This window comes from Helicoverpa zea, chromosome 31, assembly GCF_022581195.2.
Source record: "Helicoverpa zea isolate HzStark_Cry1AcR chromosome 31, ilHelZeax1.1, whole genome shotgun sequence".
In the NCBI taxonomy this organism is placed as follows: Eukaryota; Metazoa; Arthropoda; class Insecta; order Lepidoptera; family Noctuidae; genus Helicoverpa; species Helicoverpa zea.
Genome location: NC_061482.1, coordinates 9451840 through 9466574, shown reverse-complemented (window position 1 = coordinate 9466574; position 14735 = coordinate 9451840). Strand labels below are relative to the sequence as shown.

General features: G+C 35.0%; 1 protein-coding gene across 2 annotated transcripts in view; it reads left to right on the top strand.

Annotated features, from left to right (window-relative positions):
• The window catches only part of LOC124645297 (forkhead box protein L2-like), a 57727-nt gene that overhangs the window by 20423 nt on the left and 22569 nt on the right, over positions 1-14735 (top strand). Inside the window, exons 4-6 of one of the 2 annotated variants that reach the window (XM_047185098.1) lie at positions 12074-12224; positions 12541-12872; positions 13170-13398. In XM_047185098.1, the coding sequence (XP_047041054.1) occupies positions 12074-12224; positions 12541-12872; positions 13170-13398 (712 nt within the window). Of the gene's footprint in view, positions 1-12073; positions 12225-12537; positions 12873-13169; positions 13399-14735 lie in introns of both variants that reach the window. The other variant, XM_047185097.1, reaches the window with a different exon arrangement.

Below are 14735 nucleotides of genomic sequence, written 5' to 3'. Positions count from 1 at the left end.
CTTTCATTTTTATTTCGTGTACCTTTTCTTTCGTTGTATGTATTCAGTTATATCCTTCACTGATGCTTCTTTATGGATGTTCGACAGAAACGAAGGTGTTTTTGCGACGCATATTTATTTATTTGCTTAAGTTTCTGTACAACAACTCATTCCTCATTGACACAAATATTCGGTTTAGCCAGTAGAACCCTACACTTATTAATGTTATATAGTTTTTATAAAAAAAACGTTTAACACGTTTAAGATGATGTACATTCCATTTTGATGGGTATAAAGTACGGAGTTAGGGCTCTAAAAGTAATTTATTAAATCTAATAAAAAAATGACTTACATTTTTGAAAATAAAAAGAATAACCGTCTAGCATAAAGAATAAATATAAAACTGTAACTAAAGAGGATATATTTATAACACTTACCTACTTGTTTTTTTTTAATGCGATATCTTAGCGTTCTCTTCGGAGCAGTTCTCGATGCTATAGATACTAGCAGTAAAATCTTGAACGGTGGTGTACAATGAAAATATCGTCTGTTAATGATGCAAACACTGTTTGATATTTTTCATTTTTTGAAAATAGCAGCTGCAATGCTGTGTCCTCTTCTATCGCATAGATCGGTTCGCTGGGACCTCTCTGTCGCACCCTATAAATCGCAGCAATATATTTTTTTCCTTTCACTGTGTTCCTAACTAAATAATCTATATTTTCAATAAAATTAATTTCCATAATAAAATTATCCAAGCCATTGCAAGTTACTAGTCTAATACCGATGTAACTGTTTGTACCTGTCTGCCTAAAGGTCTCTGCACACACACGGACGGGACGGCGACGCGACACAATGTACTAGATCGTCGCGTCACGTCGCGTCGAGCGGGACGGCTCTGTGTGGCGGCCAGGCGGCCTCCGTAATATCTAGTACATTACAACTGCTCAGTGTCGCGTCGCCGTCCCGTCCCGCCGCGCCGCGCCCGCTGTGTGCAGAGACCTTAGTTGTGACGGGAAAAAAGGTCAAACTAATGTTTGAATTTTATGTGGGCTTCATATTTGAGTTTTTCTACTAAGCAAACCGTTGCTATGTTATTAATTTTTTTGTCAACCAATTTGCAATCTGTTTATTGGCCTTTTCAATTCAATATAAAATGTCTTCTATCCATCAACTAGCTGTGAAGGGCGTTCAATGGTGGGATCTTATATATTTTGTTCTATTCGGCACAAGCGATCTATGCATTCCAGAACTGTAATTTAGTTTCCAGTTCACTTGTAATAAACAAGTATTTTTTTATGTATTTCTCCTTTAATTAGTTTTAAATCTCTATCTTAGTCCTTTGCAATAATTGTATAAACCGGTACAACGCCGGTTTTGTAATTCTGTTTTGTATGGGTTATTTATATTGATCAATTCTTTGTTGAACTAGAAACTAAATTAATTTTATTTTATTTATTATACTTTTTGCAAACGTGTAACAAAACAATGTACGAAGGCGTACTTACGTCTTAGGCGTTCTCTACCAGTCAACCTGCATAAAATGTCTCTGGCAATTACTCCCATCCACTGCTTTAAAAAATAGTCCCTGAATGTTGGAAACTTGGAATTGTTCACAATAACTAAGAAGCTTCAGTAATAAAAATTGCTGGTAATAATGCCAATCTCCACCATCGATTTTCTTCGTTTTGGTTTTTTTTCATCGTAATTGTTTATTCACCTATTAAAATTACTAGGATAATAGAAATTAACTGAAACCATTTAATTGTTGGCGTTAAATTATGTATTTTGTTCTTTCGATGGTTTCATCGGAACTAGAGATAAGCCCCCTTACTTATAAAATCTCTAATCACCTTCTAAGCAACATTTTAACTATATAATCACTACTTAAAGTCTTAAGTAGCGATTAGATGTTAGTTAAGACATGCTTTAGCAACGTTTATAAGTAAGAATTTTCTTAAACAGCCCTCAAGTATTACTTATTATTTAATTCACGTTTCTAAGTAAGGCTGTTAAATTATTGTCAGGCAGAACTGAACTCTAGACACTTCTGCTTTACTTACTGGTTTTCTTTCTGTTGTAAAATAATTTGCCTCGGAGCTACAGTTTGAAAGTCACCAACGAAAATCGACCACGAAAAAGTATCCTTACATTTTCGTAGGTTGTTTGTAAATACTATCATTATAATTATGACTATGATAAAACAAAGTCAGACAAAAATATAATAAATAGCAACAAAGTTCAATCAAGTTTTATAGACTGAACAGTTGGCAGCCCTGTCCAGAAGCATTGATTGTGGTCGTAAAGCAGCCCGCGTCGAATCCAGTACAAATATGAGCGTGTACTTCTTGCTTTTATGTGTCGCGTTGAGCCACCTTTAACACAGTTTACACTTAAATCGATTAGACATCGAAAGAAATCGATTAGACTTGTGCTGATAATTCATTTACGATATAGCCCTTATCATAGCAATTCTTGCGTTTCAACATGTATAAAATGTGCCTATTGTATAACATATTTTCGAATAGGAAGATTCAAATAGCTTGTATTTGATGTGTACTGTGTTGGTTACAGCTGTCTAAAATTATGGTCTTAAAAAAACGCATTTTTTTATTATCATAATTATAGGATGTTCTTCTGTTTTTTCCAACTTTAATCTCTAAATCTTGGAAACTAATATTGTGCACCTTTCTATATTTGTCCGAAAATTCAATTTTTACATTTTCATCGTTCTTAATGTGCACGTTGTCTTTGCGTGTTACGAAACACTGGTAGGGTTGTTTAATACTAACCCTAACCCGTAAACTGGATCTCGTACTTGAATAACATGTGATTAACTCGAGTATTGAGCTTATCTAAAAGAACAACATCATTCGTATCTAGCGGGCGCGGGCGCGCAACGATCTCTTCGAGCCCCTGACGTCAGCTCGGGTCGCGTCCCCTTAACCTCGGAGCTCTTGTTGCAAACTGTACATAATTCAATCCGATTACAATAAAAATTACGATAGGCACCATTATTTCACGACTATGCTGTGGCAGTCATTTGTACAAAAGTTTGCAAGGTATGGTTATACAAAAGTTTGTGATGTTAAGTCGCAACTTCAGACAGAATCTTAAAAGAACGAGCAGGAATGCTTGGACTTTTCTCTCATACTCCATGAATTTCTGTTTTTGTTTCTTTTCTCGTCGTCATAAGTGACCCATATGGTACAAACTAGTATTAAAGTTAATTGTTGCAAACTAACTGATAACTCTCGGGGACACCTGAATTTGCAGCGAGGGATGGAGTAGTCCAATATTAATCTTTGGATTTCCAGACTATACGAAATTTCAATCGATTTGTTTCTAGTGATGGACTTCTGAAAGAAAATGCATCATTTTGTCATATGGACACCTTTTATATATAGAGCACATTTCCAATATTTTCGTCACTGCTCGATACTTCTCGATAGATGGCGTTGTGACGACGAAATTTTCTGAATGGTGATGTGCGCGAAAATTATGTGCTTTTTTTTAAGAATTAAAAATTTGATGATCTCTCTCACATCTTTATTTCTAGTGCGGCAAGAAAGCACAAACAATATAAAAGCTTCAGGTTATGCAAAACGATTATTAAAATAATTTTACAAAGTTGAAATGTTGCACATAGACAAATTAATTGATAATAATAAAGTTATATTACTAATGACTTCTAATAATCAATTGGTAAATAATCTGGTGGGCCATTATAATTTGATGCGATACGACGTATTTGACGTCAGAAAATAGACCCAAAATAATTAGTTAACAATTAAACTGAAACTTGTAAATTTTTCGCCTAAGTAGGTTTAGATAGTTATTATTTCAAAAAGGTTCATGATGCCATGAAATAATTAGTGAATGTTATTTTTAATGAAAACAGCCATTTCAAAAACGTACCAATAGACAATTTCAGTAGATGTAGGAAGTGACTTAAACTTAGGTATGCAGCTGTCAGTCATTTGGAGGTTGCAAAATGCTCGCAAACAGCGCTTTTGTGCAAAGTTTGTGCTTCTGTGCCTTGTACGCAATTTGGAAAGACCGCATCAAAATCTGTATACCTTTCAATTTTCAAAATTCCTCGACACTGACATTCCTCGAACTGTTCAGTTAACACTACAGAATTATTGATTGACTGTTATTGAAAATCGGGTAGGTAATACAGTATTACAAAAATAGTGTAAAGTTTTAGATATTTTATTCACGGGATACAAGACACATGATAGTAAGTAGATAACGTAAATATGTAGGTATGCATACCTATTGTATATTTCTATAAATACCACAACACAAAAAAATACCACTACCTATAATTTTCTTGCATGCTCGTAGGCCTGAAGGATTTGTAAATCCTTCAACGGTTCCGTGTTCCATTTAAGAAATATTTTACTAGTACCTAAATTGAAAATATTTTAATTAATTGTTGTTTAGACCGTTAATGTTAAATACATTTTCTAATTATGTGAAAATCTGCTGCCTTTGGGTAAAGGTAGGTGTACAAAAAAGTAACATACAAGATTAATACTGTGGTTATTACTTATTTTACGCCATAACACGGATCGCCCGTCATCGGGGTGTTACTGCGTGCCACAATGCGTATGCACACATTACCTAGAACCTTACGTTATTAAACTTTATTGTTTGAGAGAACAATTACCTTTTGTACGAGTTGGGTATCGACGCCATTATCAGTAGACGCGTTAAGTAACGCTGGAGGCTCGAGTTCTACTATTTAGCGTAAGGCGCAAAGGCTGCCATTACCACCATTTTAATATGTCTTTGTTTGCATTTCTTCGGAAACAGAAACTGAACTGAAAATGATATTACGTATGTATAATTTATAACATACACTATAATATCATGTTCAGCTAGGTTTCCACACCATAAATCAGTAAATACCAGTACAAAATTGTTTCAAGTTATTTTTTTTGCCAGCATATCCTCAATCTTCAGCCCATCTAGCCTAAGGCGTCTACAATCAAAAGAAATGTTAAATTCATGTGTTACTTGTACCATACGTTCTTGAAAGGTTAAATCTGAAAGCCATTTATTTGTTATAAGTTTAAATATAATTATGTTTATGAGATTTCCCCGCATCCCGAGAGAACTACTTCCAGTATAATAGAAAGACGCCTACTTTGTATCCAATGATCCAGTAAATATTCCTAAATCACAAATCGGTTCTGACAGACATATACTTGTTATTACATTTTTCTTTTCGTGGCCGATTTTCGTTGGTAGTTTAGGTTTGTAGACCAAGAAATATTACCAAAAAAAAATAATATAACAATCATAACATCACCTGCCGAGTGATTGATGAATTATTTTTCAGGGACTTTGCGAAATATTTTAAGTTTTCAAAGTTAGCTATCCAAAATTACACCACTTTTACAGTACCTACATAAATATGTGAAACTTTTATTGCTTTTACTTTTAATACTTACTAGCTTTCTGCCCGCGGTTTCACCCGCGTTCCGAGATAGGTGCTTCCCGTAGCCGGATGGTGACAAAAACTATCCTATAGATGTCCTTCTCCCGGGTCTCAAAACTATCCTCTAATTTTCAGCTAGAACGGTTCAGCCATTCTTGAGTTATAAAATATGTAACTAACAAAGCTTTCTTTTATACCTACATAGATTATTTTCAGGCAATGACATCTCATCAAAAATAAAATAAAACATCGATACCCGTTTATTGTTTGTAGGTTTTTAGCCGATTTCAAAGAAGAAAGGCAAAGGAAAGGAAACGTTTTTTGTTTTACCGATAATTTTCCGTGGAAATACTACCTATATTATGCATTCTTGATAATTAGTAAAGAAAATCAAGCATAAAAATATTCTCATTAAGTTCATTTTTGGGGACAGCAGTTTTCTAACGAGAATATAAATTACTCTCAGTGTGCGGGTCTGACTCGCACTTGACCAGTTTTTGTATGTTTCGAGCTCACAATATTTTGGACACAATATCGCCAAATGTTAACGATTAGGATTCTAGAATATGTTTCATAATTTTTGAGGTCTCTTTTCAGACCTCTAGAAGAAAATTACGGCGCGACGGCGCGTGCATGTATTTTGCTTTGATATTTTAGCACCAATTGAATTCAATAAACTTTCAAAATCACTTGAAGATAGGGCCGTAAAGTTCTTATATTGACCACTTAATTCCTGCGATTTTAAGTCTAACAATAATTGCACACCTCCAAGAGTTTGTCTTCTATTGTAAATGTTCATTTGCCACCATCTTCTATTTCTATTATTCTTATTTCTTCTAATATAATTCATCAAGATAAACGCAGCATACGCGACTTGTAGGTCCAACATTTAACAAAGAATGAACGCAAGGTACAACGAAATGTTGATAAATGCACACTCGCTGTGAGCATTTACCCGTAACATAACGCCGAGCATTCGCACGAACGTTACATTACATGCGGAAATGCTTTGGAGACGGAGCTTTTGCTTGTATTATACCATTCGCTAGAACGTTACTTACATTACACAGAAATGCTCCAGAAAATGTTGTAGTCTATACTCACATTTAGGGTTGGAATAAAAAACAAAAGCGTTCACTATTTTATACGTGTTATATTCAAACTTACCTAAAGCATTTTAGTTGCATCTTTATAAATATCCTGCTCCAGCGTCCGTGTATGTGCACTTGCCAATGTAGGTATTAGATAAGAGGTTGTGCCCGAATAAGGCTAATTACGTAATTGGATTTAGGGTCGACTACTCAATTTTTAGTTTGAATATCTGCCAGAAGAGTACCCTAGAATTTTAATGCACAGCATTAGTCCCCTTTTTATGGGAGGTATTAGTTGACTGTCCCTGTGCCTAATGGTTAGTCCAGCTCTACTCGGCAGAGATAGTTTACGGATTGGAATTGCGGATAAATGATTCTACCGCCCCAGGCTAAATGAAGACGAAGGATAAGGATAAGCCATAGACGGCAAGAGCCCACGGGGCTATGAGACAGAGATAAAAAGGTAGTTAGTACTTACCTATATAAAAATAGATAATGTATTCTCAACTACTACAGACTGTCCGCATAATTCCAAAAGACATTGAATCGTAGATACAAATTCACCAAATGTGTGTTTACAAATGTTACTAGCACTGTTTACAAACAATAACAAAACTTTATCCAGCAATTCTAAACATCTTACTAGAGATTAATGGTAGTTTACGTTTTATTTCCAAATTAACATACTTTTCTTTTCCCTTCGTAACCAGGTGTTTGATAATAATGGCCTTAAGATTTTTCACCCCATAGACGCAGAGAGGTCGCTAATTGAGCGAAAAGATTATGTTACTTCCCCCCGGGTACAATCGGTGCCGTAAATTGCTACCTTAAAATAAATATAAGATAGGAAGTAACATCAGTCTGATACTACCCTAATGAAACACAATACAATGATCGAACAAAATATGCGCATCGGTTGCTTTTAGCTTGCTAGGTGATTAAACCTGCAGCCCACTCGATAAGAAGAAAAAGTTGCTTTAAGCATTGCCTCGTGCAGTCTCTTTCTATATTTGTATTTTGGAATTAAAACTTCAATTACTGACGATAGTGCGATACAGCTTTGCTGGTTTAGCTCCGATTTTCCCAAATATGTATATATGTACCTACCTGTATAGTTTCTGTAAACAGCAACGGTGACGCAATTGTATTGTCATTGTTTTTATTAGTTCCGTGAAAGATGAGATAAGTACCTACCACTGCTAGGATTCTAATCAAAATGGAAGTACGAAGTTTCGAAATGGGATTTGTCTGTCTGCTTATCCGACATAGCGGGCTATTCGAGGAATTACTAATAATGTACCCTTTAAATTAGAATCTAGGATTTATGTCCATACAATATGTTTGATCCTCGACAAGCAGACAAAATTGGGTTCTTACTTCAAAGCATAGAAATTAGCTTTGTCGGAATGGGTGTATTTTTATCCACTATCCTTTTCTTACTGATAGCTGGCACGCGTTTTTTCCACTATTTCAACTTACCACTTACATGCTTTTAAGAAGAGTACCTACAACGAGTTAAGAAAAATCTTTACTAGAGGAAAGCAAGAAAGAGCATACGCCAACAACATTTCATTTCATTTCATTTCATTTATGTATATGTTTTGACACCATTTAGTTCTTCTCAGATTTGCCAACATAAAAAAGAAGTAGGTAATCTAGCGAGCCAAACAAAACTGAAAAAGAATAACAAAAATATTATGCAATAGGCAATGCAACTCTACAGGTGTGTTGATAAGCCATATGTAGCAGTGCAGTTTACGTAAGCGCTACTAGAATTATATCAAGTCTTACGTTCTAGTCTGTTGCGTACTATGATATTTCATGATACCTATGTTTTGGGTTCCGTAGTCAACAAGAACACTATAGTTTGGCCGAGTCCATCTGATCGTCCGCGTCCGTCCGTCCTCCGTCCGTAGATTATCTCAGTTAACATTAGCACTAGAAAGCTGTTTGCTACCGATATGTACGTATATTAGTCACGCCAACAAAGTGATATAATAAAAATTTTAAAAAGTGTAGGTACACGCAATTTGGGGTGTTTATTTTTTTCATTCTAGCCCTCACGACTGATATTGTGTTGTTGGATACGTATTTAAAAATGAAAAGGGGTTAACTCTAATACATCTTTTGATTATGTTTGTATTTTTAGAAATAATAGAAATAGTGTACCTATTCCTTTAACTTGTCAACCATAAGAAAATAAGTTTTTCTTGTTGAGACGATAGTCAGCTATTAAATTGTCGAATTGTTCTTGTACAATCCCGAAATATTTAGTACGAATAGTTAATACGAATAATTTAGGCTATGGTTTCGTTACCAACATCTATGTAGGTCTTATAGTTTTGTTTAAATCCGGTGGGCTATCGTGGCATTGGTGGTAATTATCCTTGCTCGTTGTCTGTCGATCATTGCTGTTAACAAGAATATTTGGTGTAGTGTGAATCTGTAATTATGTTATTCGTATTTACGTAAATTATATTCTGGGTTGAATTTTTAACTATTAAGTGGGGTCACTTATTTTGACGGACGGGAAACTTTGGAACCCTACATCCATTGAATGTTGTCCGACAGGCTCTTGGCCGTTTTGTACAAGTATATTAACGTTTTATTGGCAAAATTTATCAAAAATCCGAATACCAAATCCAATATAGTTTACCCATTTTTCCCTCAAGATTTGTTGATCGAAATCGTCATTATAATTTAATTATTAGAGAGCTTCGTATGCATGTAGCAATGAGTTCTATTGATTGTGTTCGATTTCCCAAATACTTTACCCTCCATCAAACCCTTTATAAAAGAACCTATGAGGATGATTGACTTTAAAATCCTTTAGTGTTTATATTTGCAAATAATGAGAATTTTGTAGACTACAAAGTTTTTTCAATGGTAACGGACTTTTTCAATAGTGTTCTAAAATTTCGACAAATATCATGCTATATAGCTGATTTGGGACTTAAGTAATGTGGATACAATAGGTGGCCTCGTTTTATTGCTTTGTTTAAGAGATGAGTCCCACAACTCGATGAACATTCAGAAGCCAGTTATTCAACGGCATGGGTAATTCGCACTGCTCCCGAACTAACGTTTCACAATTGTTATTTGTTATTAATTTCACGAACGATACGCCGGCTTTTAATGTTTTATAAATACGACGCATTGTTCTATAAGCGACACAATACCTTGCGGTGTTCGCGGCTCGGCTCGAATCCGATATGCAACTACATCGGCTTGCGGCGTCTGTCTGACGCATTCTTCTACACACGCAAATTGTGAAAATGTACTTTTTTATTTGCTCCTTTAGAAACAACTATGGATAATTTTCACGAAATTCTTGTTACTATTTTGCTAATCTTACTTAAAAATATAAAACTACTTCCTTGCATGACTTACTTAGTACAATTACGGTTCGACTGACAGAATAACAAAGCGTGAGCATTCCGGTTCTTCGTTAGTTATATACACCTGCGTCCATGTTCCTAGAGTTGTTCTTTGAAATTAATAAGTACTAACTTCTGCCAGTGGTTTCACCCGCACCCCGTGGGAACCTCTGCACGAATCCGGATAAAAAACCTATATAGCCTTCCTTGATAAATGGGCTATCCAGCACTGAAATTTGTATCATATCGGACCAGTACTTCCTGAGATTACCGCGTTCAAATAAACAAACAATCTCTTCAGTTTTAATATTAGTATAGATAAGTACTACTCAATCCCAAAGCCTTTTGGGCTAACTCGTGTTAGTTTTAAAAGGCATCTAAAACTTAAACTGACAAGTAGTTCAGTTAGCGAAGACCACGAGTAGGTGGGTATGTACCTACAAATGCATGAAGTGTGCATGTTTAACTACCTACAACGTTAAGCGACGAATTCCAAGAAACCCGTATCGGGAGGCACGTACGCGTAAGATTGGCTAAATCTCAAGTCTTAAATGTAACAACATAATAACAATAACGTATATTGTATGTGGCTACTTTAAACAGAACTTTTGTTACATTAGCGTGTATTTGTAGGATGTGATGGACGGACTACAGTTTGGTGTAACAGTCAGTAATATTAAGTTACATTTTATTAATTATATTTAGATGAAATGTCTTATTTCTAATTGTATTTCAATACATAACTGTGTGTAGGAAGATATATGTATTATTTTCTTTTAAACACTTATGATTGAAGTTTGGATAAAATAAGCTCATGAAAAGACGTTAAGTAGCAAGTCCAAAGAAGTGCGGCTTACCTATGTATTTAGATTAAACATAAATGCCCTTAGGTACTTTTATAGATTTTTCAAGTTCCTGAAAAATGGTTATAGAATGAATCACGGAAAAAATTGGATTTGCAATATTGAAATACCTCACAACTAAAACCCCAGGCCAAGTCGATACCTATACCACACACACAGTACATATTCTTTAAACTTGGGTTTCTAGCTCTACCAAAAATCCCTTTTTGTAAGTAATCAGAAATACCCTAACGCCAGAGTACAAAGATAGACTAATGCCCATTTTCACCAACAAATACCTAAATTTAGGGAGTCCCTAAGAGCATTTAGGGAACACTTAATACGAATTTCGTTTTCACCAACGTTTAAGTGTCAGTTATCACCTTTATTTTTGGGGGAGCCCCTATTTTAAGTGACACTTAGTTTGGGAAACGTTAAGAGATTGTTGGTGAAAACGGACATTAGTATTATTAGAGTACCTACCTACTTATAGCCATTCAAATCATTAATGATACATACAAAAAACCGTTTGTACTTAGAGAAAGCAAATTAAGAAATGTACTTCTTAATTAATAACCAAAGTATCATTATTTTTGTGTCAAATACCTACATGCACTCGAGTATTTTGTATGCTCCTGTAATTGACTAAATACAATTGTTTTAAGAATATTAAGACGAAGAAGTGGTTGAGTAGGTATCTTTTAGATAAATGAATAAATAGGTAAGTATCTAACCAATTGACCATCATTACGCAGGTATTATACAATAATAGCAAATTCTTTTAGCTAGGCGAGTTATTCGTTCATTATTTTTGAGTGCTATTGTTATGTTTCTCAATTGAAAATTATTTGGGATTATACGACTAGGTATTATTTGAGCTCCTTATGCTTACTTTTCTTTGCCAGCGGATTTTTTAAGTTCTTGTTTAATAAAGAGGTAGACGATAGCAATAGACTAAGTATCGTGGTCTCTGCTTGAAAATCGTCGTTGGTGAACTTAATAAAAAAAAAATAGGTAGATGACAGGCTTTTCCAAAGACCACCATGACCACCTGAGACGGGACACCTAAGAGACTTAATACTAGTATCTTAACGACGGAAAAATACATGTTTATGTTATTAATTGGGATCTGTAACAAAACCTTTATGGGTCAACAGCTTGCCTCCGCTAAATATCATACCTTATACGTTGTAATTCACCTGAAACAGTTTCCTAAATAAACAGAACCAAAACACGATGTTTATCATTTTTTTTGACTGCATTACTGTTTTAAGACATTTACGGAGTGGAGTGGTTTTTGACTGTCTACTAAATTAGTATTTTCTTTCTTTGAAGGTTCTTCGCCGTACGACAGTAGGATATGCCTTCAAGAAAGCAACGCGGATGCAACAAACTCTCAAAGCGTCAAAGGAGAAGAAGATTTGTCACGAGTCTATCAAACCCTTTCATTGCCGACACTACCAAGAGACGATAATTCCAACAATAGGTTGGTTGCTCTTAACTTCTTACTTTTTCTGAGGTTGTTAAATTTGGAGTAATTCTGTAATTAAAGGGTGCAAAGAATTTTATGTTATAATAGACCATCAATTGGTACAAGATACAATTATTATTGGTGTTCATGAAAAAAAAAAAATAGGTCGAATGCCTTTTTGACTTTTTTGTAATAACATCAATTTAGTTTTATTAGAGCTTATTTAATCGTTTTTGTAATGCAACAACAACTTGAAATTGGATTTATTTTGTGCTATCATAATGTTACCGATAATTTGAGTAATATTTTTTTTGTTTGTTGAACGTAGCAGTACTGAAACAAAGAGTAAATCTAAGTCAACGACCCCGGCTAGCCCAGGAAATTCAGAAATGAAGCCGCAGTCTACCACATCAACGTCGCAGGCGCTTACCAAACCTCCCTATTCTTACGTAGCACTCATTACGATGGCAATTCAAAACAGCCAAACGAAACGTGCTACGCTAAGTGAAATTTACGCTTACATCACCAAGGAATTTCCATTTTTCGAGAAGAATAAGAAGGGCTGGCAAAATTCGATTCGGCATAATTTAAGTTTAAATGAGTGTTTCATTAAAGTACCAAGAGAAGGTGGTGGTGAGCGCAAGGGAAATTATTGGACCCTAGGTAAGTGTCTACATATTCTTTCTATGAACATGCAGAAGTACCTAAGCTTTAAATAAAAGAATAAATTTTCTTAGAAATATTTAATCGAAAATTGGTTTACCAAGATTGTGTTACCTACCTAAATGGTCTATCGTTGTTTGTTTCCTGTCTGCAATAATGCCATGCGAATGACTTCTAACTGCTACGCGAGCATTCACCGTCATCTCATATTTCATACTTTATAAAGCGAATTGCTAGCGATAAATTCCAGGTCCCATGTTCATAGATTTTTGGGTGGTGAGTGTAGTATTGTTGTAGATCCTCAATGCGGAGAGATGTTCGAAAACGGGAACTTCAGACGACGGCGGAGGATGAAAAGGCCTTTTCGAGCTACTCCTTATTCTAAGACCCTGTTTGGAGACGGTTATCATGTTGCACACGTCGGGCAGCACGTGCCGCCTCACATGCAGCCCCTACCCTTAGGAGCTCGGAATTACTTCGGGTCCGGTTCTCCGTATCATCCACCTTCTTACCCTAGATATGACACGTGAGTTTTAATGTTTACCTACATCTCAAATATTTTTCCAGGATTCCGTACCTTAAGGGTACAACCATAAAATTGGACCTTATTCTTCGCTGACTTCGATTCCGTTTGTCTGTAGATATCTCATGAACCGTTATGGTTTGACAGCTGAATTTTTGGTGATGATGTTAACAATAAATACTCAAAAACTTTTTACAAAATGTCAAAATGTGTCTAGTGGATGTACCTAAGTTTATTTCGCCACCAACTTCTAGGCGGATGCATTAAACAATTATTTTCTTTCGCTTTTTTAGTGTTTTTGGAAGTCGGTTCTATATTTTTGTTACCTAAGTTTTTTATTTTTGGTTTTTCAATGATAAAGCATAGTTGTCACTATTAGCATTAGTGCAAAGGTCTCGTCAATACGAATAATATAAGCCCAAACAACAAGAGGCAGTTGACATTCAATCGTCGAGTTCCCTCGACCTTCTCTGGTCTCCATCATCAGGTGAGCGCCAAACCTTCACTTTTGCATAGTGCTATCAGGCAGACACCTGAGTGTCAAGTTATTACTCTATGTATACCCACAACTTTTGAAAGTTGCTCTTGATTTCTCAAGGTTTCCATCATCAGATTCTGACCTGATGACTATGGGACTAACTCGAAAGTATGTCCTATCAAACAAAATAAGAATCATCAAAATCGATTAATAAATGGCGGAGTAATCGCGAAACAAACATACAAAAAAGAAAAACGGTCGAATTGAGAACTTCCTTTTTTGAAGTGGGTTAAAAATAAAATAAATATTTAAACTACCATAAAAAAGCGTTTTTTAGACTGGTGCAGAATCTGATATATAATTTTTGTTTTTTTAATCAAGTCAATAAATGTTGACAATCGAACCTAATGAAAAAGTTCATTATTAATCGTATCGAATGCCAAATTATTTTTTGGACTTGTAAAATAGGGAGAACTAGGAAAATTACTTAATCTGAGTTTTGTGTAGGTGAGCAAACGAAAAAGCAGATTTTAAGTCTTGAGCAAGTACTTAAGTTTGCGCAAGTACTTTACTATAATTAACTGCTTACAGCATACATATTTGAAATCGTTTTGTAATATAATTCAAACGGGCAAGTTAACACTATGACATTACCTATTATTACATATTAATTATAATAAATATTTACGTTTCTCATGCCAGTGTTTACAAAACAAATGCTAATAAATTCACTGATACGTAGCTAAAGAATTTTATTTCCGATTTCCTCGTTTGTTTCAATTAGACAGTTATCAATTGATGTCATTACAACATTGAATAATTCTTTCAGGTGTATCTAACTGTGACCTTATTGACAATAATG